Raw genomic sequence first — 25,235 nt, forward strand, 5'->3', positions numbered from 1 at the left:
TGAAAAAGGCAGCTGTATTCCCTTAACACATAAGGCAAACACAATAAGATGCACTTTTCTAATAAATATACTATTACGGACAATTAATGTCACAAGTATTTTTTAGCAAATCGTGCCTGTGGCCCTTTAAGAATCCAATGGTCGTTCGTAACTCTCGCTGCAGTCTGTTCTGTTCTTATGATCTCGCGATAGCTTCTCCTCAGTGGCGGCTGTGTGGCCCCCTGTATCAGTCCGGACGGAGTTGTTTCTGACGTTTGAATGAAAAACAGTGCAAATTACCTCCACTTTGGACCCAGGAAATAATGGCTTCAGCCTTGGAGCAGTTTGTGAACAATGTGCGGCAGCTCTCCGCTCAAGGTAGGGTTGCTAAACTCATTCGAGGGGGAAGTATTAGCCACTTAGCTAGCATATGCTATCCAATGCCTTGCCGATAGCTAGGCAGCCCTTTTTTTGCTTTATCATGTAAACACACCTTAAAAATGACTTTCTCCGGCCGCGAGAGTTCTGTAAAGTATCACCAGAAGATACGTTAGAGCACGGGGGCGCCAAGGATAGCCGCGAACTGGGTAGCTTATCAAACAAAATGTCAAAATCATACTTTTTGTTTTTGATCTAGAAAATAATTTCTGGGGATTGCCTACCGGTAGTCCCGCCCTGGCCCCCACATGATTGGCTGGCGAACTGGATTAGCGAGTATTATTGGTTCAAAGTCATCTGTCAATCCCACTTGCATTACCTCTGTTGCAAGGCCTTGACAGGACACTTGACCGGCCGATTTACACTGAAATATTCAGCCTCAGCATGATGATCATGCGTGATTTTGTAAGCCAGTTTGTTTTCTACATTTGCAGAGAGTATTTTCTTTGCAGGCGTAGACAAGAAATTTGCAATTTTATAATTCATTTTATAATTTAAACAATGAAGACAAAGCCTCAGCATACCTGGGCAAAAGTATTGCCCTCTTTTTTCTTTTTGTGGATCTTTTTAATTTAACCTCATCATTTACAATTACTGTGATGGTGGAGGAATTTATAGTAGAATTTCTAGATTGGGTAATCAGTGCAGTTACACCAGCACAGGATGTGTCACTTTTGATAGTTGAAATTTGGTGACATTAAGTCCCAGTATTACCACCTTATTTAATTACAAAAAAATAGACCTATTTAAAAGCAGTGGTTTTTAAAATCTCATCTGCATCTAAGCATTGTCAGGTAAACTTCTTTAGATATGAGATGTGTCTTTCCAAAGAGCTAAAGGGCATATGAGAAGGTCCAAAGTGGTTTAGTTTGTTTTTGTTTTCTTGCCCCCCCCCCCAGGCCAGATGACTCAGCTGTGTGAGTTGATCAACAAGAGTGGGGAGCTGCTGGCCAAAAATCTGTCCCACCTGGACACGGTGCTGGGGGCCTTGGACATCCAGGAGCACTCCCTGGGCGTGCTGGCCGTGCTGTAAGCAACCCGCTTCGTCTTAATTCTTTCCAGGTTTACCTCTTCCACTGTAGCTGGCACCAGTCAAGAACTCTTCCTCGCTCTCAAGAGAAGTCTGCCATTGTTCTTGTTTTTGCCTCTGTGTTCATTTCTCTCCAGTCTTGCGTTCCTTTACACCCCTGCCTTCATTGTGCTCCTCGCTTCTGCTCCCATTCCTTTCTGGACTGGGCCTGGAGATTCTGTCATTGTTGTCTGTTGAAGGTCATATAGTGCTTATTGTGATGAATGGGGTAGATGGGTGGAAGTAGTGGAGCCTTGGAGAAAGATAGATTGTAGGGAGAGAATAGTGCACACAACTGTGGCACCAGCTTGGTTTTAAGGTCAAAAATATGAGTTGCCAGGTTGATAAAAATGTTGCATGTTGCATGTATGTAAAGGTTGCCAAAGGGTGTCTGCTGTTATTATGTTTTCTATTATTACAGGCTGCCTGTTGCATGCAGCACAGCAAATCTGCCTTTCTCAAAAAGCAGCTAAAGGCTACCTGTTGCATGTGCAACTAATAATGTAGGCAAGAACTAACACTGTAGCAAAGAGAGTGGCTCCTTCTTATAATTTAGTAAATTACAATATGCCAATGATGCATTGAATATTAAGCATTTCTTTATTGAAACATTAAATCCTATGTGTTCACTTTAGCAGCACAAACCTCTTGAAAAGACAAGCTGAGCACCGTTCCATGGTGTCATTTGGCCTGTGCAGTCTCTTCTGGAGGCACTGCACATTCCTCTGCATATGGAAATGAGCTAACTACTAAACCATCCAGTTTTGCTTTTTCACTTTCATCCCCGCGTGACAAAGTGTTGTCATCACCACGGAAGCGTCATGGCCTGTATCAAGCTCTCCTCGTTTCGCTGCTGGGTGTTCGCTAACCATCCTTCTCCCTCGCTCCAGATTTGTGAAGTTCTCCATGCCAAACATCCCTGACTTTGAGACGCTCTTCTCCCAAGTCCAGCTCTTCATCAGTACCTGCAATGGGGAGCACATTAGATATGCAACAGACACTTGTAAGTTGTTTAGAAAGCGTGTTTGTATCCCGCTTGTTGTTTTTATGTTGTATAGATTTTCAGTTGAACAAGACCAGATTTCTATACTGACCACTGTTTTATTACTTATTTGGTTGAGAGCGTGTACTGTTGTCAGCCAAACTATGCCACATTTCTTCATCTATATATTGAATTATGCCCATTCTTTCCTTATGCTTCATTCAGTTGTAGTTATATGTCAGATACCGACTCTCTCCAGTGTTCATTGACAAGCTCTAAAATTTCTTTTAGTACCAAAAATAAACACACTTTGCACTGCAGCGATGTTATAGCATCTGTAAAGGTCCGGTATTTTAGTGTTCAGCGGTATCTGCTAAATGTTTTTGTGTTCTAATTTATCACAAAGTCATTTGGCGCAGTTGAACTTTCGAGGGGAAAATGGCACTGTGTGTTTGCATACGTTTGTCCAGGAATATGTTTGAGACGCACGAACTGCAGTTAATGTAGCTGTATCCTGAACACCCATGTGAGCAGTGCTTTACACTTCACTGCATTAGAAGAGTCAGTCATCAGGTTTCCTCTCCCTTCTGTTTGCTCTCACAGTTGCTGGTCTCTGCCACCAGTTGACAAACGCCCTCGTAGAGCGGAAACAGGTAAGACTGATTCTGATTTAAGTGTCATAAGAGAGCTTTAATTCAGAATTATTATTCTTTTTTCTTTCAAACTCCAAATGAATTGGCAGCTATTCTAGGTATTGGCAATTTTGATAATCAAGTGGGAGGCGTTTTTTTATTTTTTATTTTTACGACCGTATAAAATGGATGAAATACGGAATAGAGAGAAAAACATACACATTGAAATGTGTTTTCTTCAGTGGCTACTATAATTTTTATATGCTTGTTTGCTGTAATTTATGACTCGCTGCAGACTTTGCGGTGGAATACAGTTCTGTGGTTGCTAATGAAAACTGAACAGTTCAAGCATCAGCTGAGAATGCAGAGTGGGATTGGAGTGTATTTGTTTTTAATCTATTTAGCCTTTTGCCTCTCTTTACATACACCCCCGGCTTCCATCACAGACCTTAACCCTAACCCCGAGTGCACAGTTGATCATAGTGTGAACAGTGTGTATTCATTGACAGAGCGCTGTGTTAGTGATGTAGACAGACTGCCAGCTCCAAAAGCTATAAAGCCGATCTCTGCAATAAGCCCTATTTCACGCGCAGTATTTCTGTGCTGACATTAGCCCGTGTTGACGTGCACAAATACACTCTCACACACCTTCAAATTCTCGACGGCACTTGACAAAGCGTTTGCTCCTCTGCACTTTAGCAGTAGAATCATAGGACTTTGTCCACTAGAGCCGACCGAAAAAAAACTTGAATATGAGTGTTAGCGTTGGTGCTGTGTGTTGGATACATTTTTTATTTTGAGTTGATGTTCTTGTTTCTGTGAAGTGTCCTTTTGAGAGTTCTTATGATGTGTGTGTGTGTATAATGTACTAAAGGACATTGACGCGGCTCATGTTTAATTTTGCACTCACCTTGCTGCAAAAGCAGTTTCCCCTGCACAATGCTGAAATGAGTACATTTTAATCTTATTTTTCAACGCTGTCCGACAGCACGGGGCCTAAATGGGCCTCCCTTTTTTGCTCATAGAGTTTCACCATTCAAGAGTAGCATGTTTTTCTTTTCCTTCATGATCTAAATATTTTAATGCATTTTAAAGTGCAGCACAAGTCTAGACAGTTTTCGGTGTGTTTAGATGTCTCAGGAAAGCTGAATGACTCAGAGTATTTATTCATTTGTTGTTGTTTTTTTTTTTTCTCTGACAGCCATTGAGGGGTGTTGTCGTCCTAAAACAGGCAATAGACAAAATGCAGATGAACACAAACCAACTTACCTCAGTTCATGCAGACCTGTGTCAGGTGAGTCTCAGGTGGCAGGAATGGCCTCATGATGTAACTCAACATTTATTTTTGCTGCTGAATGTTATCTGTGGAGCTGTACTATTTGTAATCAAGCTATTCCAGGCATCTTAATAGTTTTCAGTGTCCTCTCTCTAAACGCATACTATAAAATTCCATGTGTGTGTTAAATAATTCAAACACTGTCTCAGTCCCAGCACAGTTCTTTTTCCAGTGCTTCAGCCTAGTGTAACTGCCTTAGTCATCCCCTCTGCACATCTGTCTCCTTGCAGCTGTGCTTGTTAGCAAAGTGCTTCAAGCCCGTCCTGCCCTTCTTGGAGCTGGACATGATGGACATCTGTAAGGAGAATGGAGCCTACGACGCAAAGCACTTTTTATGTTACTACTACTACGGTGGCATGATCTACACGGGCCTCAAAAACTTCGAAAGAGCACTGTATTTTTATGAACAGGTACGCTCTTCACGAGCATTCAAATAAACACACCGACACACATACGCGCAATGGTGCAGCAAACTTTACGACCATTAATTTGCTCACGTATGCTCCGAATGCCCAACAGACTGTCCCTTGTGTTTCTCGATTTCTCTTCTTGCCAGGCAATAACCACTCCAGCCATGGCAGTGAGCCACATCATGTTGGAAGCCTATAAGAAATACATCCTGGTGTCACTCATTCTCCACGGCAAAGTGCAGCCGCTGCCCAAATACACCTCACAGATAGTAGGGAGGTTCATCAAGGTAAGCATGGATGGAACGAATAGTATTCAGGCTTTATTCTTTTGGTACAGATGTCACATTTACATATGCAGATATTTTATTATCAGTCATCAGATTTTCAGCTGATGCATGTGAGCTCATTATAGCTCTGTTAGAATAAGCAGATGAAACTTGTCAAGAAGTGTTGCTCATTTAAACAGGAAACGTCTCATTCCCCGTTGGCTCAACTGTGTGCTCATTTTGGAAGGCTGCAGTATGTTGTATTGCATTTATATTGGCAGGCGTATATTATTCGGGGTTTGTACAAAGTCAGTTTGAAAAGACCTAATTCCAACCGTTAGGTTTTCAAGGTCAGGAACATGCTTGAATTCAAATATACACCTTGAAAGATGCTGGATTATAAACATAATGTAATGTTTCAATATTTGAATATGCTTTAATATTTGAAACGAAACCATCACGTCATCATCCTCGTTTGTTGTCTCCTGGCGTCTCACACCAGACGCCAGGAGTGTACCAGAGCTAGACTGACTGACATGGGCGCCGGAATATAAAGGGGCCGTTCTTTTCATTCTGCAGCTTTATTCACTCGTCATTCACAGCTAGATAAGTCCTTTGTTGATCCCTTCCTTTGGAATCTAGCAGCCATCTAACAATTGTGATTAAAACACATTAATGAGCAGCTGGTAAGATAAACAGTGACACTATACGTCGATCGCTGCACGTATGAAGGAAACTTTATTTTTCACAATTGCATTTAAAGTAACAATGTAGATGTGATGATAAAGGCTTCAAGAGTCTGGCCATTTTTTGTTTAGGTACCTTTAGCGTTTGAAAAGTGCTTGAATTTGACCCGTGTGGACCCCGATTATTTTATCCACCCTGTTTACCAGTGAGGGAGCGCTCTCTGTTTAACGCAGTGCAATTCAACAGCACCGCAGACCCAAAATGATCATAAGGTGGAGTCAACACCTCTTTAAAAACAGGACTAACACAACTATTCCAGGACTGCAATAGTTCTAGCTCGGTGTACCTAATAAACTGTCATCTGAGGTAGTAAGGAACATGGCTGCTCTGTCGCAGCTCGCTGTCGTTTTTCATACTGAAATCTTTATTTGTGAGGGTAAAAATCATTGAAACCGAGCGCTCATTTTCAGGATTACCTCTTTATTTATATAGTTAAACAATGTAAGACGAAGCATAACGGGCTAGCAACGGCAGGCAGCAGTACAATAATACATAACGCTGCTAATGAGGTAAATATACACAAATAGGCTGTACCACCCACCTAGGGCTGCACAATTATGGCCACAATGATATATTATAATATATATAATATAATATTGAATATTATTATTCATCCCAGTCATTCATTGGTTTTAGGGACACAATATTTTTATTGCAGTTTCACATCACATTGACAGCAGACTGCTTTCACGTCCATGTTGTGTTGCTTTGCATTGCAGACACAAGTCTCTCAAATATTCCAACAAATGGATGATGATCCATCTCTTTGCCCTCTGCTCAAGACATTCGATTTTGGTTTTGCTCATCTGCTGTAGACTGTAGACTGCAGCTGGAGCATCTAGGATTTTTGTGCACGGACTGGTGCTGTAAAGTGTGCATGCAGTGGCATGGCAGCCCCCCAAAAGTGACGCTAAAACATCTCAGTTGCCCAGGCAGCCTGTTAGAAGCACTTGATTTGATATGCAGCAGAGTTTCTGTTTGCACAGCATGCATTTTAAAGGTCAATATCACAGTTGATCACACTCCTTTAATTGTGGGAAGCCAGAATCATCATGGAGATTGATATTCAGTTTCATTGTGCAGCCCCACCTCCATCTGTGAGGAAGTACACAAGGATTAGTGCGACTGCCTTGTCTTTTTAGCTGTAAGTTTCCACGCAGAGCTTCCCCATGTTTGCCAATTTTTATTCAGCCCAGATGGAAATGAGGGTGCTCCAGTGTTTTAATTGGGTTAATCGCAGCGTGAACACCAGCTCTACTCATGCAGTCGACCATTTGTTGCACCACTGAGTAACTGTTCTTTCTCTTTTCTATCCTTTCACTGTCTTTTTTTTTTTTTTCACTCCTTGCTTCCCTCAGCCCCTGAGCAACGCATACCACGAGTTAGCTCAGGTTTACACCACCAACAACCCGGCCGAGCTGCGCAGCCTGGTCAACAAACACAGCGAGACCTTCACACGAGACAACAACACAGGCCTGGTCAAACAGTGCCTCTCCTCCCTCTACAAGAAGAACATCCAGAGGCTAACAAAGGTGGGTGAGCCTGCGCGCTTGTCTACATTAATGAGACACAGATGTTTTCACAGGAAATTAAAAGTTAAATTCCTCCAGTCCTCGCTTCTTCGTGTGGGAGGCTATGGTTTGAATTGTTCTGTACAGTATAACTGGTGTTTTGGCTCAGGGTAAAGACTGAAGATCAGTTGAAGACAGTTCCTTGGAAGGACCTTGCACAAATTCTGAAGCACAAACTCATTCAGTTTGGTTTATTTGGCCAAGTGAGAGCATTAGCTTTCCTTAAACTGTTGAATTATAAAAAAAAATTGAATAGTTTATATGACTATCGTTTTGTAGTATAGAGTATATTTTCCTTTGTTTTTACTGTCAGCTGGTAGTACGCCCATCGGGAGCAGTAGATTGATCTGGGGTGCTGAGGTAAAGACAGGTCTCTGTAGATGTGGGCTCAAACTGTTTCCGATTTTTTTTCGTTGCTTAGGCAGCCCAAGTCCCATTTCATCCAGCCAATCTTCACAATTGGACATTAGCTAGAAGCAGCCAGAGGTACTGGCCGGTTTAGCTCCTCTCCTCTCCTCTCCTCTCCTCTTGGCAGGGCAGAGATGAATCAACATCTGCTTTAATCCAACCTTTTATGTCCAACATGTAATTCTGCCACAAGTAGTACATGTTTGAGCAATAAAAGCAAAAAATTGGCCTGAGGGAGGGACTGAATTATTCAAAGAATCTTCAATTGATCCACAGTGACTATCGAATAGTATTTTGGCTTGAAATGCACATTCCTAGTCCTTAGAAGTGACAGTGATCAAAATGACAGGAAACATCCTAAAAACATGGGTGAGTGGAGACACATGTAGACATCTGATAGCCAGCTGTTACTCCTGCTTGGAAAGCTGAGCAAAACAAGAGCTTGCTGTCTTCAGCTAGAGCTGGGTAACATATTGCTTTAATGTCTGTGTGATGGCATGTGACAAAGCATATTGTAATATTCCTTCATTCGTTTTTTTTCTTTCTAGCTCTTAAAGGCTTTGCTGCAGTTAGCTAGTGTAATATTGTGAGCCATTTGGCTGTTCTGAATGAGATGTTCAATGACTCGTCCACTTGTTAAGTTGACATATTGCCACATTAGGATTTTCTATCTTAAAATATTCCCTTGTTGAAGCACCCTCTGAATAGTCATCCCCAGCCGCCCCACCCTCTTTTAATGCCACTTTCTATTTTATGTGCCTCCTGCAGACCTTCCTGACGCTGTCTTTGCAAGACATGGCGAGTCGAGTGCAGCTTTCGGGCCCCCAGGAAGCAGAGAAATACGTCTTACACATGGTGAGTTGGTCCAAAAAAGGCTAAAGCGCGAAAACCAGCATGTCCGCCTTCCACCAAACGTTTTTGTTAGAAATCAGAAGGTGAAAAAGTTACGTCTTCATCTCCTCCTTGTGCGTCTGTGCAGATTGAAGATGGTGAGATCTACGCTAGCATTAACCAAAAGGATGGTATGGTCTGCTTCCACGACAACCCCGAAAAATACAACAACCCAGCAATGCTCCACAAAATTGACCAAGAGGTGAGGATGTCCAGCTCTGTGTTCAGTGTTGTCTTGCTTTGCACATATTCTTGTTGCAGTGTTATTTATGGATAGTATGTTTTTTTTTAATTTGAAGCTGTATCAATATCCTCCTTTCAGATGTTGAAATGTATAGAGCTGGATGAGAAACTAAAGTCTATGGATCAAGAAATCACAGTAAACCCCCAGTTTGTGCAGAAGGTGAGCCATGTTTAACAGCATCACATGTACACATGTTACTAATGTTCGGTGTATTTTCAACATGTTTTTACATCTGCACGGATGGCTTTTGTTTGGGATTGTTTCTTTGTGAATGTCATGGTATGTACCTTGTGTTTACATAATTGTATTATTGGTGCGAAGAAGAAGAATTGAATAACAGAAGTGTAATAACAACTGATTCAAAGCGCACATACACAATCCAAAACTGGAAAAAGTCAATTATGTCTTTTAGGGTTTTGTTCCAAGAAGCAGAGTTATTGAGTGAATCGGAGTGATTACCCTCAAAAATCTGGAACACAGACTAATGTAAAAAGACCAGTTTTGTGTTTCCTCAGCCAAACCATCCAGAAACTTGAGTCTTAAACCTGCTTCCTGGGGGAAAAAAAAAAGGCCCTCGATTAGTTCAAAGAGATAGCAAAACAAATTCTGCCATTGTTGAAGAGCAGCAGGAACCTGTTTTCTTACCCACTCATCTGACGGGTAACATTCTCAACATGTGACACTTTTCTTTTTTGTTTTTTTTATTCCCTCAGAGTATGGGATCGCAGGAGGACGATGTTGGTAGCAAAACGTCAAGTTATTCCTGAGGGGCCTTGGACGGGGAGAGAACGCTGCAGCCACCCAACACGTTCTTCCCAGGATGAGTTGGATTTTTTTAAAAGAGGAAAACAAACAAACATTCTATTGCATAAGGACATTGGTCAAGGAAAATCTAATTGTGTGGAATGATGATAAATTTGGTTATTCTTTCTTCACAGTGTCTTAAGGATAACAAAAGATCCTTACAGAAAAGGAAAAAAGATTACAATTTTGTCAGTGTTTTATTTATCAATGTTCAGGTTGGAGCGCCACTGCTACATTAACAGAAACCACAATAATAAAAACTGGACTTATTTGTTCCAAAAATATGTGTGAATAATCTCACTGTTTGTTTTGGTTCTGCTGCATGATGGCCGTTAAAAGAGGGCATTACATGTGAGGTAAAAACATCTATGGCTGACGAGGAATAAATCTGATATATTCTACATTTGTAAAGACTGCAATGATCGTTTCCCTCTCACTCTTTTTGGTTAGAATGTAGATATCATCAATAGCAAATCTGTACAGATCTGTATCAGGACATGCCCTTGACCAAAATCGGCACAACGGTGGAGTCGTTCACAATCTGGTGCACTGTTTTGTTTTTTGTTTTTTGTTTTTTTTCCCCCCTTTTCCTTTTTGGTTTTTTTAGGTCGGATCCACTAGAGGTCGCTAGAGCACTGTACAGAAAACCTTTTTGACAGCTTGTTATTACAAGAGGTGAAGTCAAAAGATGAAACCAGACTGTCATGTCATTTGGGAGCTTGAGCTTTGCGATTGTGGATCTGTTAATAATAAATTGTTTAAGAATATAGTGCTGGGTTTCATGCCTTTGTGAAAAGATTTTCATCCATTTAGGTTCCACCTGTCCTGCGAAGCGGATTTGAATTTCCATCCACTCTTGATTGTCACATTGTAACATTCTTGCTTGACACGGCGAAGCTGATTTATGCCTAAGCCAATCAACGTCCTTATGCAGGCGGATGTGGTTTGCAGGAAATTTGCACCAATCACGACGCAGCGCTCGCTTCATAGAGGCGGGACTTAACCGGGAAAAGTAAGTTGGCACACGCCAATCAAGCGCAGCGCTCGGCCCTCATTGGTCCGCCGTTATGAATGAGGTGGGTCTTGACGACACTCACCGTGTAAGCTACTGTTGAAATTCCAGTGCTAACCAACTTTAGCCAGCTTGCTAACATGTAATTTAGCGAAAGTGAAGAACTACATATACAGCGCTATTGTTGTTTTGAAGACAAATAATATTTCTTGTGCTTTACAGAAATATTGGGAAAATTGTCTTTATGTTTGCTACTGCGCGTGTCTCCGTTACTGCAACCAGGACATGTCCAGTTAGCCAGAGCGCTGCACTCGGTGGATAACGAACCTGGCGAGCTAGCCAGCCAGCCCGTTTGGACTGGGTCTGCGTTGAGGGATTTGAACAGGTTTCGTCGCCCAGAGGACAGCAAAGCCGGATGCTGTGTCTACCATGAGTCCCGCGGGCTGCCCTCATGTCAACGGCTTCAAAGTGGACAACTGGAAGCAGAACCTGAGGGTTATTTACCAGTGTTTCGTGTGGAGCGGTTCGGCAGAGACCAGAAAACGCAAGGTAACAAGTGACAGAGGGGCACGAGTGTACGACACACGGTATGGGTATGTGTGTGTGTGGTGGGGGGGGGGCTGTGTGGCGTGCTCGTACAGCTCCCCGCCCTTCTAAAACAACACAAACATCCGATACACCGACACCATAAAAGCCAAACTACTCTGCGCTCCACCAGTCTAGTTTCTCCTTGGCATCGGGCTCCAACCAGCCTCAGTGACGGTCTCAACGTTAGACAGGCTGCAAAACTGGAGCAAACAACCCGCACATCACCCCGCGAGCCCCCGCACTGCCGAGCGTTAGCTTACATCAAAGCTACAGAGCCCATAGTACATCAGAAAGCTGATGTGCATCTGTTTGCATTGGCGCTGCGCCTGCAGCGGCTCCACTTCCCTCCAGCAGCCACCGCAGGCCAGCAGCACACGGTGGTGTATCCTCGCTTAGGGGGGCATTTATTGATTTAAAATGAACGAGGCAGCCATGAATCACCCCACCACAACCAATTATACTAATTATCTTTCAAACCCCAGCCCAAATGGCAGAGATGCATCATTGCTGTCTTAGCACTGCACTGGTTAAGCAGAAGGATGTGTGTGTGTGTGTGTGTGTGTGTGAGGGATCTGTCAGCCTCTCTTTCACATGGGTACAGCTTCTCGATGTATGCTAGAAGAAAACCTCTCTCTCTGAGTCATGCATATTGTGAAGGTTCCCATAATCTAGGTACAGAACACACGCACACTATGTTAGCATATTTTTGCTTTTGCATCTGCAATGAGTGTGTTTGTGCTTGGCAGCAGGCATCCTGCACTTGGATGTGCTCTGGGACGACCCCCTTGTCCCCTGTCATCTGCTTGGGATCAGAGGGAGCTGGTAGTCCGGGAGTCATGTTTGCCGACAGAAATGGTGTAAATATTTGCAGGGTCTCCTCCTGGTTTTCTGCCCCTTCCTCCACTATACCCCAAAGAGCAGACAAGCACTCGCCGCCCTGCTGCGTGTTGCCTCCCTGTGTCACTTGTGACATTTGTATTGATTGCAGCTGAGTTGCATATACATTTCAGACAACTGTTCCATCACTCACTGTCCACTCTGTGCCAACCGCTGCCTGGAGTGTCAGCCTCAGATGATCAACATTCAGTCTGCATCAGTCAGTTCACTGACCTTCTGACGCAGAGTGAATGTTAAGCGATCTCAAGGTCCACCTTGAGAATTCAAGTGCTCCACTCTTTGGTTGGCCACAGTGTAATCACATCTGGTTTTATCAGTCCACCGTAACGCATTTTCCCAAAATGGGGTGCAGGATAATGTGGTCACATTTCCCATAACATTAAATTATGCCGCAGGTAGATTCATAATTACCCATTTTCATGGCTTATTTACAAATAATCACACTTAATCAGACAACAGGAGCTGCGCATTTGTGTATGTGTGCACCAAAAATGTCACCAAAGACCAGCTAAATCATACGAGTCAGTCCTTTTCAGACTGGGATAGTTAGCACCAACACTTCTCTGCAGCCTTCCGCTAAGGCTGTACATTGTTAGCCTGCACCACTGCTGCTACCTCCACTCAGTTCAGCAACACAAAATGCAATCACTGTGAAAGAGGTCCAGCGGCTTGTAAAGCTGCTGGTAAACAGACAGAAGGCCAATAAGAGAATTCACATTAGCTCAGTGCCCCTCAGGCACCACCAGCGGTCGCATCAAATTTAATTTATTTAATCACCATTGTTCACGTATTGCAATCATCTGTTTGGTATTCTGAAAAACCTCCGTGTACATGAACTATCACTGTTATTTTGAATCGCTGGTCGGAGTGTTCGAGACACAAGAAATTGAAGTGTATTCTCACATCATAAATCTGAAAAAGTGCAATTTTATACTTCATCCAAGTACCTGTACAATTCAAGTATGTGGACATGCATCAGAGCTGCTTGTTTATTTTTATTTCTTTTTTGTTTTTTCCCTCTTTATCATTCTTTATTCTTGTGCTTACCTCACTAGGTTTATATAAAGAAAAAAAAAAGGTGCAAGGACATGAAAATACATTGAAGATCTTGTGGAAGTACTGACTTATGATTTAATAGCTATAAAAGTATTCAAATATGTAATAGAAGAACCAGAACTACAAATATTACAGAAGCCTATTGCAGATATATGGGTGTCGGTGTATATGTTGGCCCACACTTTACAAGAAATTGCAGTACAGAAATGTCTAAGAAGGTATCAGATCATTTAGAAACAATGTCACCATTAAATAGTTTAACGCTTAACTTTTCAACTGTAAAATGTAAAAGCTAATTCTGTATGTTGGTCACAATTTCTTTAAAAAGTAGATGTTGGGCATCAGGACTGTGTGTTGTATGTTTTCATGCTAATAGAGTGTTTGTCTGACATGTTGCTATCAGGTTTTGAAAAATATTTTTATCACTATCAGAAAAACCGGTGTACTTTTTTTAATTATCCAATACAGACAGCCAGCTCTCTATATCTGTGTAGATTACAGCACTGTTCGCCTGTGATGTGTTGTTATGGTGTGAAAGCACTTGTCCATCTGATGCTTCAGATGATGGCAGGGAGGCAAGCTTGCAGGGTTTTAATATTAATTACCCTGATTTAGCGTTGTATTATTTTGATGATGTGTGTTGCGTCCAACTTATCGCGCAGGATAAGTAAGGATTTATTTTGTTAGAGATTTACAGTGTTTTTGATGGAATTGGCCCTTTTTTTAATTTACCCATATCAACATCTACTGTGGATGCAGGCCTCTCCCTGTCAACAGACGAGACAGATGTTGTTGCATTTGGCTCACAGTGTGATAATGTCCTCACTTACACGTCTAACCAGGATCTTTCCAGCCCATTACCCTCTCCTGCGCTTCTCACATAACATCCTGCCAGCAGATGGCTCGTCACCGACACGCCAGCGCTAGTAGAAATATGACATGGACAGAGCTCGGGGTGTTCTCTGGTCGTTAGGAAGATCACAAGGCCTCAGTGTGCGCGTGGCCGCCCAGTTAGAACATAGAACAACATAACTGCGCCGTGTGTACTCTCAGAGTCCTCCTGGCGTGACAGTGGAGGATGTAAAGATGTGTTGACAGATGGGACGGGCATACACTAACTCTTACATGAATACAGTGCACTCGGGGACTAGTAAAATCCACATGCGTACTGTAATGCTGACAGCTGGAAGAATGAGTGAGGAGAGAGTGTTGCATATTGATGCCCTTTCATAATTCATGTGCTGTCTAAGCACTTATGCATGGAGGGTGTGTGTGAGTGGAATAACAACCACTGTTTGGATCCATGTCCATATTCATTCCACTAAAATATTAGCAACAGAGGTTGGTTTTGTATAAACACGGTAAGATCAGAGGATCTTCAAGGTGACTTTTTTTTTTTTTTGCTGAGTAGCTTAGCTTAGCACGAAGATTGGAGACAGGGAAACTGCTAGCATGGATTGCAGTATTTATCCTTTGTTTAATCCCTACCCAAACCAAACAAGATGCAGTGTGTTATGTAGTGAGCTTTAGAGGCGCCAGTAGGTGGATTCTGTTACCTTTGGACTGGGCCAAGCTAGCTGCTTCCACCTGTTTCAAGTCCCTATAGTAAGCTAAGCCCCCTGTTGCCTCATATTTAACAGAACATGAGTGGGATCAAGTTCTCAGAGGAAAGCAAATAAGCCAAATCTTGGACTGTTTCTTTAGGTGAAATGTATTTTAGTATTCATGTTTATGTAACTTTTTTTTTTTAAAATCTTTGAGATTAGAACTGAAATGTTGTTTAATCGGTGTGTTAATTGACAGGAAATGCATTAGCAGCTATTATAGTTATTGATGAATAGTTTTTTCCCGCTTCTCTATTCTGTATCATTTACCATCTTCGGGTATTGGATTGTTTGTCGTACATAACATGTCACAGTGGGCTCTGGTATGCGTCAGATGCGGCTGTAGCACTGTCCTTTCACTTTCAAGCCAGGATGTTGGATGTTTATTCTCATGCAGCATTAGCTTACAATATGCAAAACATGTTGGCCCAGGCACCAGGCAATGTAGCAGAACAGCAGTCCCTGAAAGGCTTTGCTCAGTTCTTTTTTTTTTTTTTTTTTTTTTAAAATGTTCTCTATGCTCTTTGTAGCACTATTTCACAGAGGCTTTGATGTCATTTATTTGGGTGTCAGTCATGCTATAAAGGGTTTTTATGTTGGCCTGAGTTTGCCAGCCAGTACAAGTGGACTTGGATTCGCCTCAAAACATGGCGGAGTGACACTATTTGAAATGACACCATTTTCATCCTCTGTGTGTGAACTATTCCACTCTCCGTGTTTATGTTCTGTGGAGGTGTAAGCAAAATTTTAGCTGATCGAATACAATTTATCAAATATCAAATTTAACATTGAAAACCAACCTTTTGCTGTGGCATCAAATCAGCATCTAACTTTCAAATCTCATCTTCCCCTTTTGTCTTCATCTCCCTTCCCTCATACCTTCTACCATCTTCCTCTTTCTCCCTCCTGTCTTTTCTCATTTTCACTGCTCTCCTCTTCCAGGCGCTGCTCCTTTCTTCTCACCTCTCATATTCATGTCGGCTCATTGGCATGCCAGCTTCTCATCTGCATGCTTTTGAACTGTTGCTATCTGCCGTCCATCCACAGTCATGCCCCCCTCCCTCATCCTTCCAACATGACTATCAAACAGAATATGCAGGGATATATTAATCATTAACAATCACACACTGCAATTTAGGTTCTCCCATTTACACATGCACACGCATAAGAGGATGAAGAAAACCTTCGTAGGACTTCACTTCATAGGTTAATTCTTTAAATAGCAATTGAAGTCAAAAATGATAGAGCCATGTTAGGTGTGGCCTGAGAACACGGTTGTATTTCACTACACAGAGGTTCAAGAAGGACATTTGACATTTCGAAATGTCAGAAATGTGTGTCCACCACAACGTTTTACACAGACCTGCTGTCTCACCCTTGTGCTGTAGGTCTCCCTGCTGCGGTTGTGCGGCCACCTGCTGCATTGGATTACTTTAAAAAAACAATTTCCTGTGTTGTAGAATGATGAATAAATGAACCTTGTGCCTTTTTCGTCTCTGGTTTTGGTCTGCTGGGTCAAATATGTGGCTCTGTAGCTGCTAAATGTTCACCAGCTAGTCGCTAAATGTCTCTTGGTGATAGACAGGTAGAATCAAGACAGTGAAGACTCAGTGAAATGAAAACTACATTTTCCAGGTTTTAATGCTGGGTCTTTGTGTCAGTAGTCCATTTTTAAGTACATGTACCTCCTTGCTTGATGGTGCCAGAGCTGCTGATGTTGTAAATATGTGTCTGTTGGTACAACAGTTGTGTTAACTATTTCCCTCATCTCTCTGTTTATGCCTCTCCCTCTCTGTTTCCTCTCCCCCTCCCCCTCTGTCTCAGGCCAAGTCATGTATCTGCCACATGTGCGGCGCCCACCTGAACAGACTCCACTCCTGCCTCTACTGCGTCTTCTTCGCCTGCTTCGCCAAAAAACACATCCACGAACATGCCAAGAGCAAAAGGCATAACCTAGGTATGGCGCACACACACACACTTTCATACACAAAGCATCCACTGTGTCTGCAGGTGCAGCTGGAGCACGTGTGTTTTGTAGGGTTCTAATCTCCACATGGTGCAACACCATGCTTCCAGACCTGCAATTACCCCCCTTTGCATACAAGAGACACAGAAAACACACACCCTCACATGGTGCCATCAGTAATGCTGCTTCTCTCAAAACAAAGGCTGCTAAAATGGCTAATTATACAGCTGAGTGGCTAATGAAGATGCAGCCTGGTGTGACTGCATAAAGTGCTGATGGTTCATAAACATCAGAGCGTGCGTTCATGTTTATGTGTCTATAATTAATTAGTTATATGTTGGACTTTTTAACCTGACTGTGACACAGTTGTGTTTGTTTGTTTTTTGATACATTAATCAAGCAAAGTAATCGAGAGCAACAGTGAGAGCTGTTACGCAACCCAGTGCAACATAATTGCAACAGTCTAAAAGGCTTGGCCTCACGGGGGATTTGAATGTCACCTGTGTACTTGGCCTCATGTAGCCTATTAGAGGGAATATTTGTATCAGTCAACTTGCTAATGAAGTGCCTGTCTGTCTTAGTGGCTGATTAAAAGTAAGCACTGAAGAATTAACCAAAAAAATCTACTTGATTGGGTACACCTTCTTTTTTTTTTCCAACAATCAGCTTCCCCCTAAAGCCATGAAAGCATTCAGAGGTGTGTGCGCGCACGGGGTGGAACAAAAACATGAGATTTACCTCTGCCTTGTACTGACAGGATTATTTTTCCAGGTCAGAGAAGGTAACGTAAATCATTACACATCGGGGATCAGTGACAAACTGCAATGGATTTGTTGCAATACTCTCCCGTGGAAAATGAATGAGAAAGCTTTGGGTTTTTTGCAGCAGCCACGCCGCGCTTCTCACCACAGCTCGCATTGAGGACACCTTGTTAGCGAGCGCTCACACAGTGACAAATGGGAAAGTCGAATCTCTCTTCACTGAGTTAGATATTTGCATCAAATGGACACAATCTGGATGGCTCCAGATTTGAACAAAGACGTGGGTGTTTGCTGAACACCATGAGCACTTGGCTGTTTTCCCCACCCATGCTACTCCCACAGGGACACATGGCCTGTAATAACCAAAACACAAAAATCACTGAGTTATCGTAGAGAAAAACTGCTGCGTATTAACAACCGCTGAACTCCCTGTGTGAGCAGTTGTTATGGTTCCTTACTCATTTATTCAGTTGTATTCCGTTTTAATTCGTCATCCTTCTTTATGTCATGATTTTGCAAGTGTCGGTTGAAACATAATTTCGTATGGCGACATGTGTGTGAGCATCTCCACCTAACTAGTTGATGCACTGCAACATCTAAGCGGAGCTGGACCGATGAATCAAGTGGGTCGATGTATCAGCAGATGAAATGGCACAGCGCAGGTCACAGCTTTGTCGCACAGGAACTGTTTTTAAGATCGAAGTTGCTTGTAGATCTAGTGCACAGTCGCTTGGTGAGGACCCGCAACGTTCAAAAGATACCGTCAACAGCATACTGTCTTCAACACGAGGCAATCCCATCAGAATAAAAACTGCGATACCAGCTTTATACCCAGTGGTTTTCCTTTTTTTGTTCTCCTTATATTCTCCTTACAATAGAATTAGGCTGTTTAGAGCTAGTATGTTACACTGCGGCGTTTGGAGGAGAGCGATGCTGCAGCACAGACACTCAGGGTGTCCGTGACAAAGGCTGGGTTTGGCAGATGTTGAGAGTCTGCCAACTTCTTTTAATGAAGCTTCCTTTGCTCTGCGTTATCGCTCAGCTCAGGAAGACCCCCTCTGGTGAGTGTGTGTGTGCCAGTGTGTTTATTTCCCACAGAGTGTAATTGTGAGTTTAATGAGGTTAGCTGCTGAATCAAATGCTGGAGAAAAAACAGTGAGAAACAATCTGATAGAGAGGGAGAGAAAAGATGATGATGGGGGGGGCAGATCTCAGCAGAGTGGTGGGGAGGTAATTAAGTTGTCTTTAACAAACCCTGTGGAATTAGCCTCTGTTAAACCTCGGCTCCTCCTCCTCCTTCCTGCTTCTCCTCCTCCTTTCTTTTTTGCCGTTCCATCTCTTTCATCTAACCGCTTTATGCATTTTCACTCGCAGCTATTTGGTCAGTGCCATTTGCAGCCTTGTATTTGGCTCATCCATGTCTCTCTATCTTCCTCTTTTTTGCCCTCCTCTTGTTCCCATGGTTACCTGATGACCCTTTCGATATTTCAAAAGGATTTTTAACTAATTACACCTGTACCATCAGCCCCATCTTTCTTGCTCTCTTTCCTTTTTTCCTCTTTCCTCTCCTATCATTTCAGAGAGAAGCACTTCCCCTCCCTCCTTACCTTCCTCAATCGGCCTCCTTTTTTCCCCCTACATACCTGCAGGAGAAGCCGACAGGCAGGTTGTCATGGCAACAGCAAACAGGTAGCGGCAGGGTGCAGAGCAGGTGAGGAGAAAGGAGAGTGACGGTTCTGGTCTGTGTTTGACCGTTTAAGTGAGTGTGTGACGGTGAAAGATTGCACGGTTTGATTGGCGCCTCCCTCCTTCCTCCTCCTCCTCCTCACCTTTTGACTTCTCATTGCTCTCCACCTCTCAGGGTGTCTCTGCGTCTTCCCTGGATGGTGTTAACAGATAGCTGATATGTCAGCAGATAAGCCCCGCTACCTGGCATCGCAGCACCATGGCAACGTGGCCCGAATGGAAAAAGAGCGATGAAGCAGTTATCAGTTCACGCAGCTTGTAGTGATGCACCGACCCTTTTCACCCTCTGACGAACAGATAAACTGCATTTAAATAAAACCGCTTACTCACGCATTTTTTTCCCATTATCTCTCTCTCTCTCTCTCTCTCTCTCTCTGTCTCGTCCTTGTCTGTCTCTCCAGCTATTGACCTGCTGTATGGAGGAATTTACTGTTTTATGTGCCAAGACTACATTTACGACAAAGACATGGAACAGATCGCCAAAGAGGAACAGAGGAAAGCCTGGAAAATGCAAGGTCTGACAGCATGACACATACATAGCCGTAAAGTTTTACTGTCTCTGAGCGCTGCGTGGGACTGTGTTTTTTTTTTGTTTTTTTTTAAATCCTGCTCCTGCATCCATTCTGACCATTCCCTCCTGCATGATAGACCATCCCGCAGGGAAAAGATATTATCGAGTGGTATTATTAAAGAGATGTATACCTGTTGTGAAATTAGTGTGAAATTACTTTTTTCCCCTCTGCATTTATACAAAACACTTTCATTTGATTTTGTTGATCATTTGGCTAAATGATTGTCCTGTTTGGTCATTATGAGCCTCCATACCTTGTATGTGTCTCCATGGCAACGCCGGTGAGCTCAGGTTCAATCTCATTTACAGTCGAGGACTTTCTTAAAATTGCTTTATTGGTTCACGTGGTGTTTATTCTTAATAAACCAGCAGTTATTTCAAGACAGTGTCCATCGCTGACTCGCACACAAAGGAACATTGTTTTACACTTTTCATCCAGGAAAATACTGCATCTTATTTTTTATCCACCTGCTCCTGTCTGCATCAAAGTTTAAACAGCCTGCTCTGGCGAGATATGTGTTGGGTCCCGTGGCCCATGCAGCCCTCTGTCATGTCTCCCATAGGTGCTACAGCCCTTGGCCTAAAGTCAAATTGCACCCAGAACGTGAAATTTAAATGTTTTGTCAGAAAGAAGAGAGAAGGATGTACTAATTTGTGTGTGTGATTCCCAGGCATAGGAGAGAAGTACTCAACATGGGAGCCCACGAAGAGGGAGCTGGAGCTGCTCCGCCACAACCCCAAGAGGAGGAGAATCACCTCCAATTGTACTATCGGTCAGTATCTCTTAGGCTGTCATGCACACACAGATACACGCTGGATGGCAATGTGCACAGATCTCTCAGCTCCAGGGAGGGACACAGAGAGACAAAAAAATGCAGAAAGATGAAGCATCGAACATGCAAAATTTAAATCTACACAATTAAAGGGCTACTCCAGGCAGCACTGCCTCGCTCCTCTGTCTGCCGGGTGACAGTCATGATAGGGACTCCAGCTGAGCTATGGTGGCCTGCATTTGTGTTTTGTCGCATTTCAGCTGCAGAAGTCATCTGCACTGCTCAATAAAATGAAGGGAACACTTAAATCGCACATCGGATCTCGACGAAAACTAAATATTCAAGATCAAAATCTCAATTGTACATTGTGTAATTTGTTGAGAACAAAATGATGTGAATCACCAACCGACTGAGGGCTGGATTCAAAATCCCGCCGAAAAGCAAAGTAAAAATGAGGCCGGGCACCTGTCCAGCTCTCCTTGTGTAACGGCCCGTCTCCTGGTATCTCCTCCATCCTCTTGAGACTGTGCTGGGAGACTCAGCGAACCTTGTTGCGACAGCACTTATGGATGTGCCATCCTGGAGGAGCTGGACTACCTGTGCAACCTGAATGGGCTTGCCGGTACAGCTTCATGCTACCAGCAGTGACAAGGACACGAGCAAAACGCAAAACTAGAGAAGAGTCGGTCAGGAAGGATAAGGAGAGAGCAACTCTCTGTGGCCACCGCCTGCCAGACTACTCCGTTTTCGGGGACCGTCTTGCTCCAGTGCACCTGTTGTCACGTTCATTTGCACCAAAACAGATGAAACTGATTCACAATCACTTATGCTTCCTAACTGGACAGATTAATATCCCTGGAGTTTAACTGACTTGGTGTTATACTGTGATGATGAAGTGTTCCCTTAATTTGTTTTGAGCAGTGAAGTAGAGACATCTGCTATATTGTTGAAACATATTGCTTCATCTCTGCTTTTCCAAAGATAGTCATTACTTAATTGTCACATAACAGTGCATGCCATATATACTGTATATAATTATCTCTCAGATTTCTCATTTAAGGTGTGCACAGTTAAAATGGGAATGTCAATGAGAAATGTAAATATTATTAAATCAAATTTGAGACTACTTAGTCATATCTGTCAGTGTGCTGCAGCTGCACCAGACTTTTTAATTCTCCTTTGTTTTCCTCTTGTATTCTTTTTTAGCTTATTTCTATCTTCCAATTCATTTTTCCCATTCAAGTCTCTTCTTTCTTACTGCCGTTCATGTCCTATGTAAAGCACCTTGAAATGCTTTGTTGTTGAAAGGTGCTATACAAATAAGCTTGACTTGCTTTGCCTCTTGTAGGATTAGTTGAAAAAAGGGAGGTGCGTTTCAAGCAAAAATACTGTTTAGTCACTGTGAACTATTCGATGATTATTCAGGAAGTTAACCATCATCTTCACACAGACTCGGCTCCATTAAAATGGAGGAAAATATACTTTTTAAAACAAGTTGATAGTCATGTAAACTATTCGATTCTTTACAATTTAACGAATATTAAAATATTGGAAAATCATGGCCCATTCCTGGTTGAAAACAGTCTAAACTTCACCACGAACTGAGAAGGTGCATTTTCTCAAGCAAAACTGGGCTTATTGGGAAAATGTGCACCTTCAAACTCCTGTGAAACAGTTCATCTTGACAAAAAATTAGCTGAGGGCAGTTTTGGTGAGTGAAAAATAACTTGTGCCATTTATTAAGCTTCAACATGAATACTTTTTTGGTCTTCACTGCTTTCATATCATTGCACATTAACCCTTTATAGGGCACTCATTGAAATACTTAGAAATTCAAAATTTCAACCCTAGACCATTACTGGTGGACATTACAAGACTGTTTTTTACTTTTGTGAATTTTTCCAAAAAATGTAAATGTTATGGTGAAAATCAAGGTCAATGAAGTTACCATATATGGTTTCTTGCCGGTCTGTCATGTAGCCTGATTGTCGCTGATGGTGAGGCAAGGGGCGGGCATTTTGAACTCCCACTAAAGTTACCAAATATGGTCCCTTGCCCGATAAAGGGTTAAGGATCTTTAGGTTCTGGGCTGTTGGTCAGGCATAAACAGATGTTTGGCTCTGGGAACTATTTTCTGACAAACATGATAAGATTGCATCAAGGATTAATTGGCAAAGCAAAGAAGCATTAGCTGCAGCCCTGCTTCAACTGAAGTAATAGTCCTGCCACTGAATATGCCTCTGATCACTGGTCGGTCTGGCAAATATAAATGGGCTGGTCTTTTGCCTTCAGAGAAAAACTGCAGAACACAGTAAGCAACAGGGAATATTAGAGTGAGCGTTGGGGTTTGGCAGTGTGTGGGAGTGAAGAGAGCTGGCATACGTTTAACACCTTGTAGCAGCCTGCAGGGATCTGCTCTCGCATCATTAACATCCCTGGCACTGTCTTAGGTGAGGGAAATTACAGGCCTGGCTCTTCACATGTGACAACACAACACTACCTCCGTCCTTCCTCCCTCGCCCTCCTCCTCTGTCCTCTCTCCTTCTCTTTCTGTCCTTCCGCCCTGCCCCCTGCTGCCCCTCTCCTCCCCCTCCCTTCATCTCTGTCTGTGTGTGTGGTTTAGTCTGCTGTAATCCGACATGGGTTTCCCTGCATGCAGTCCAACTTTGCCTCAGGGACATCACGTTGTTACTGTGTGTGTGTGTGTGTGTTGACTACTGCCCCACTGCAGCAGCCAAGAAAAATTATCTGCCTCTCTTCAGCTCTTTCTCTCAGTCCTCCCTTTTTCTTTATTCCCCCCCTCTCCCCTCCACCCATTTCTTTGTCTTTGTCTCTTTTCTGTTGCCCGCTTCTTAATGTCTTTTTAATTTCTTTTTTTCTCTCCGTTTAACACCCAGGCCTGCGAGGTCTGATAAATTTGGGCAACACCTGTTTCATGAACTGCATCGTGCAGGCGCTGACGCACACCCCGCTGCTGCGAGACTTCTTCCTGTCCGACCGGCACAAATGCGAGATGCAGAGCAACTCGTGTTTGGTGTGTGAGATGTCGCAGCTCTTCCAGGAGGTAACTGTTAAAGACGTTTGTTCAGATGGGGCGAGGAAGACGTGTCGAACAGGGGACATTTTCTCTCTCATGCACACCCACCTTCCCTCTCCAGTTCTACTCAGGCCACCGGTCGCCACACATCCCCTTCCGTCTACTTCACCTGGTGTGGACCCACGCCCGTCACCTGGCTGGCTACGAGCAGCAGGACGCCCACGAGTTCCTCATCGCAGCGCTGGACGTCCTGCACAGACACTGCAAAGGTTTGACGCACATGCATACAGGCAGGATAAAATTAATATGTAAACATGTCTCAAAAAAAAAAAAAAAAGAAAAACCCAAGAGAGAGAGATGCACTGACTGACAGACGAGGAGAGACGGGCCTGATCTCTCTTGGATCTCTGTGTCTCTCTCTGCAGTTATGAAGCAGAGAGGGTTGCTCTTGGTGACTCTGTGTGTATGTGTGTATGTGTGTGTGTGTGTGTGTGTGTGTGCGCGTGCGCATTTCTATCCACGCAGACGACAACGGCAAGAAAGCCAACAACCCCAACCACTGTAACTGCATCATCGACCAAATCTTCACAGGGGGCCTGCAGTCTGACGTCACCTGTCAAGTCTGCCAGTAAGTGTGAGGTTCTTCCAAAGGAAAAGGCATCATAAAACCTCTTTCAGGCCTCACTAGAGGCTGTATAAAGAGAGTAAAGCCTAACAGAACAAAACTCTGCTATGCTGCTGTCTTAACAGTACAGATCCAGTACGCTACAGTATGTTTGACTTCTGCTGTCTTGACCAAACGGCCTCCCAAACATGACACACTTCACTGTCTCAGAACTCTCTGATTCCCTGCCCTGAGGTGACCCTCCTCCCTCCCTCCCCTCCTGCCTCCCCTCTCCTTCATCATTCACATAGTGCACCATCAATCAATCACACACACAGGCACACACAGAACTGCTACACTGCAGCAACAGGAAACATTCAGCCCGTAAAGTTGATCTCTAGTTCCACCTGGTGGTCAAAGAAAGTGCTGGATCTTTATGCTCTGAGCTGCATTTTTCATTTCAGACATTTGGGAATTTGCGGTATTTAAACTACTCATTATGAAGAATGCCCCCCTGAATTATGTTTTAATGTGATACAATATATTATTTAGGATCTTCTTAGCTACAGTACGAGATGATACTATCATATTTTGCACTGCAAAAAAGCTCTATCTTACAACTTGATTAGTTATTGAGTCATAAGCTTCTTTTCTCCTCGAAATCATGACCTCTGCACAGTCTAGTTCGCTTAATAACGTTGTTATTTGTTGAAACAAAAAGAAAATAAAGTTGAAACATTCTTGAGAGGTGACTTCCTTGAAGACCTTGCCGCACTGGCAGATTCCAAACACATTAGTTGCATTAAGCCATTCTTAAATATAAATTGGCTTGTGAGCTGTTGA

At 43.1% G+C, this 25,235-nt stretch overlaps 2 protein-coding genes across 2 annotated transcripts in view; both read left to right on the top strand.

Annotated features, from left to right (window-relative positions):
- The first annotated feature begins 198 nt into the window (after positions 1 to 198).
- On the top strand, positions 199 to 10,546 carry cops3 (COP9 signalosome subunit 3). The gene is made up of 12 exons (XM_070851527.1): positions 199 to 357; positions 1,317 to 1,446; positions 2,377 to 2,489; positions 3,072 to 3,121; positions 4,302 to 4,394; positions 4,667 to 4,846; positions 4,993 to 5,133; positions 7,218 to 7,391; positions 8,607 to 8,693; positions 8,818 to 8,931; positions 9,052 to 9,132; positions 9,687 to 10,546. Exons 1-12 carry the CDS (start codon positions 303 to 305, stop codon positions 9,738 to 9,740), a joined length of 1,272 nt encoding a protein of 423 aa, XP_070707628.1. The 5' UTR covers positions 199 to 302; the 3' UTR covers positions 9,741 to 10,546.
- Positions 10,547 to 10,921: 375 nt separating this feature from the next.
- LOC139220260 (ubiquitin carboxyl-terminal hydrolase 22) overlaps positions 10,922 to 25,235 on the top strand; it is a 20,399-nt gene continuing 6,085 nt past the window's right edge. The window contains exons 1-7 of the mRNA XM_070852332.1: positions 10,922 to 11,338; positions 16,759 to 16,891; positions 19,809 to 19,922; positions 20,650 to 20,751; positions 23,649 to 23,815; positions 23,910 to 24,057; positions 24,314 to 24,416. Of these exons, the coding sequence (XP_070708433.1) occupies positions 11,219 to 11,338; positions 16,759 to 16,891; positions 19,809 to 19,922; positions 20,650 to 20,751; positions 23,649 to 23,815; positions 23,910 to 24,057; positions 24,314 to 24,416 (887 nt within the window). The 5' untranslated portion in view covers positions 10,922 to 11,218. The remainder of the gene's footprint in view (positions 11,339 to 16,758; positions 16,892 to 19,808; positions 19,923 to 20,649; positions 20,752 to 23,648; positions 23,816 to 23,909; positions 24,058 to 24,313; positions 24,417 to 25,235) is intronic.

The sequence above is a fragment of the Pempheris klunzingeri genome, chromosome 20 (genome assembly GCF_042242105.1).
Source record: "Pempheris klunzingeri isolate RE-2024b chromosome 20, fPemKlu1.hap1, whole genome shotgun sequence".
NCBI classification, from domain to species: Eukaryota; Metazoa; Chordata; class Actinopteri; order Acropomatiformes; family Pempheridae; genus Pempheris; species Pempheris klunzingeri.

What these genes read in the sequence shown, in the direction of transcription:
- cops3 (XM_070851527.1), top strand. Translation starts at nt 303, where the DNA reads ATGGCTTCAGCCTTGGAGCAGTTTGTGAACAATGTGCGGCAGCTCTCC. An exon ending in AGAAATACGTCTTACACATG is followed by an intron (nt 8,694 to 8,817) that starts GTGAGTTGGTCC and finishes GCGTCTGTGCAG; the next exon opens with ATTGAAGATGGTGAGATCTA. An exon ending in TCCACAAAATTGACCAAGAG is followed by an intron (nt 8,932 to 9,051) that starts GTGAGGATGTCC and finishes TCCTCCTTTCAG; the next exon opens with ATGTTGAAATGTATAGAGCT.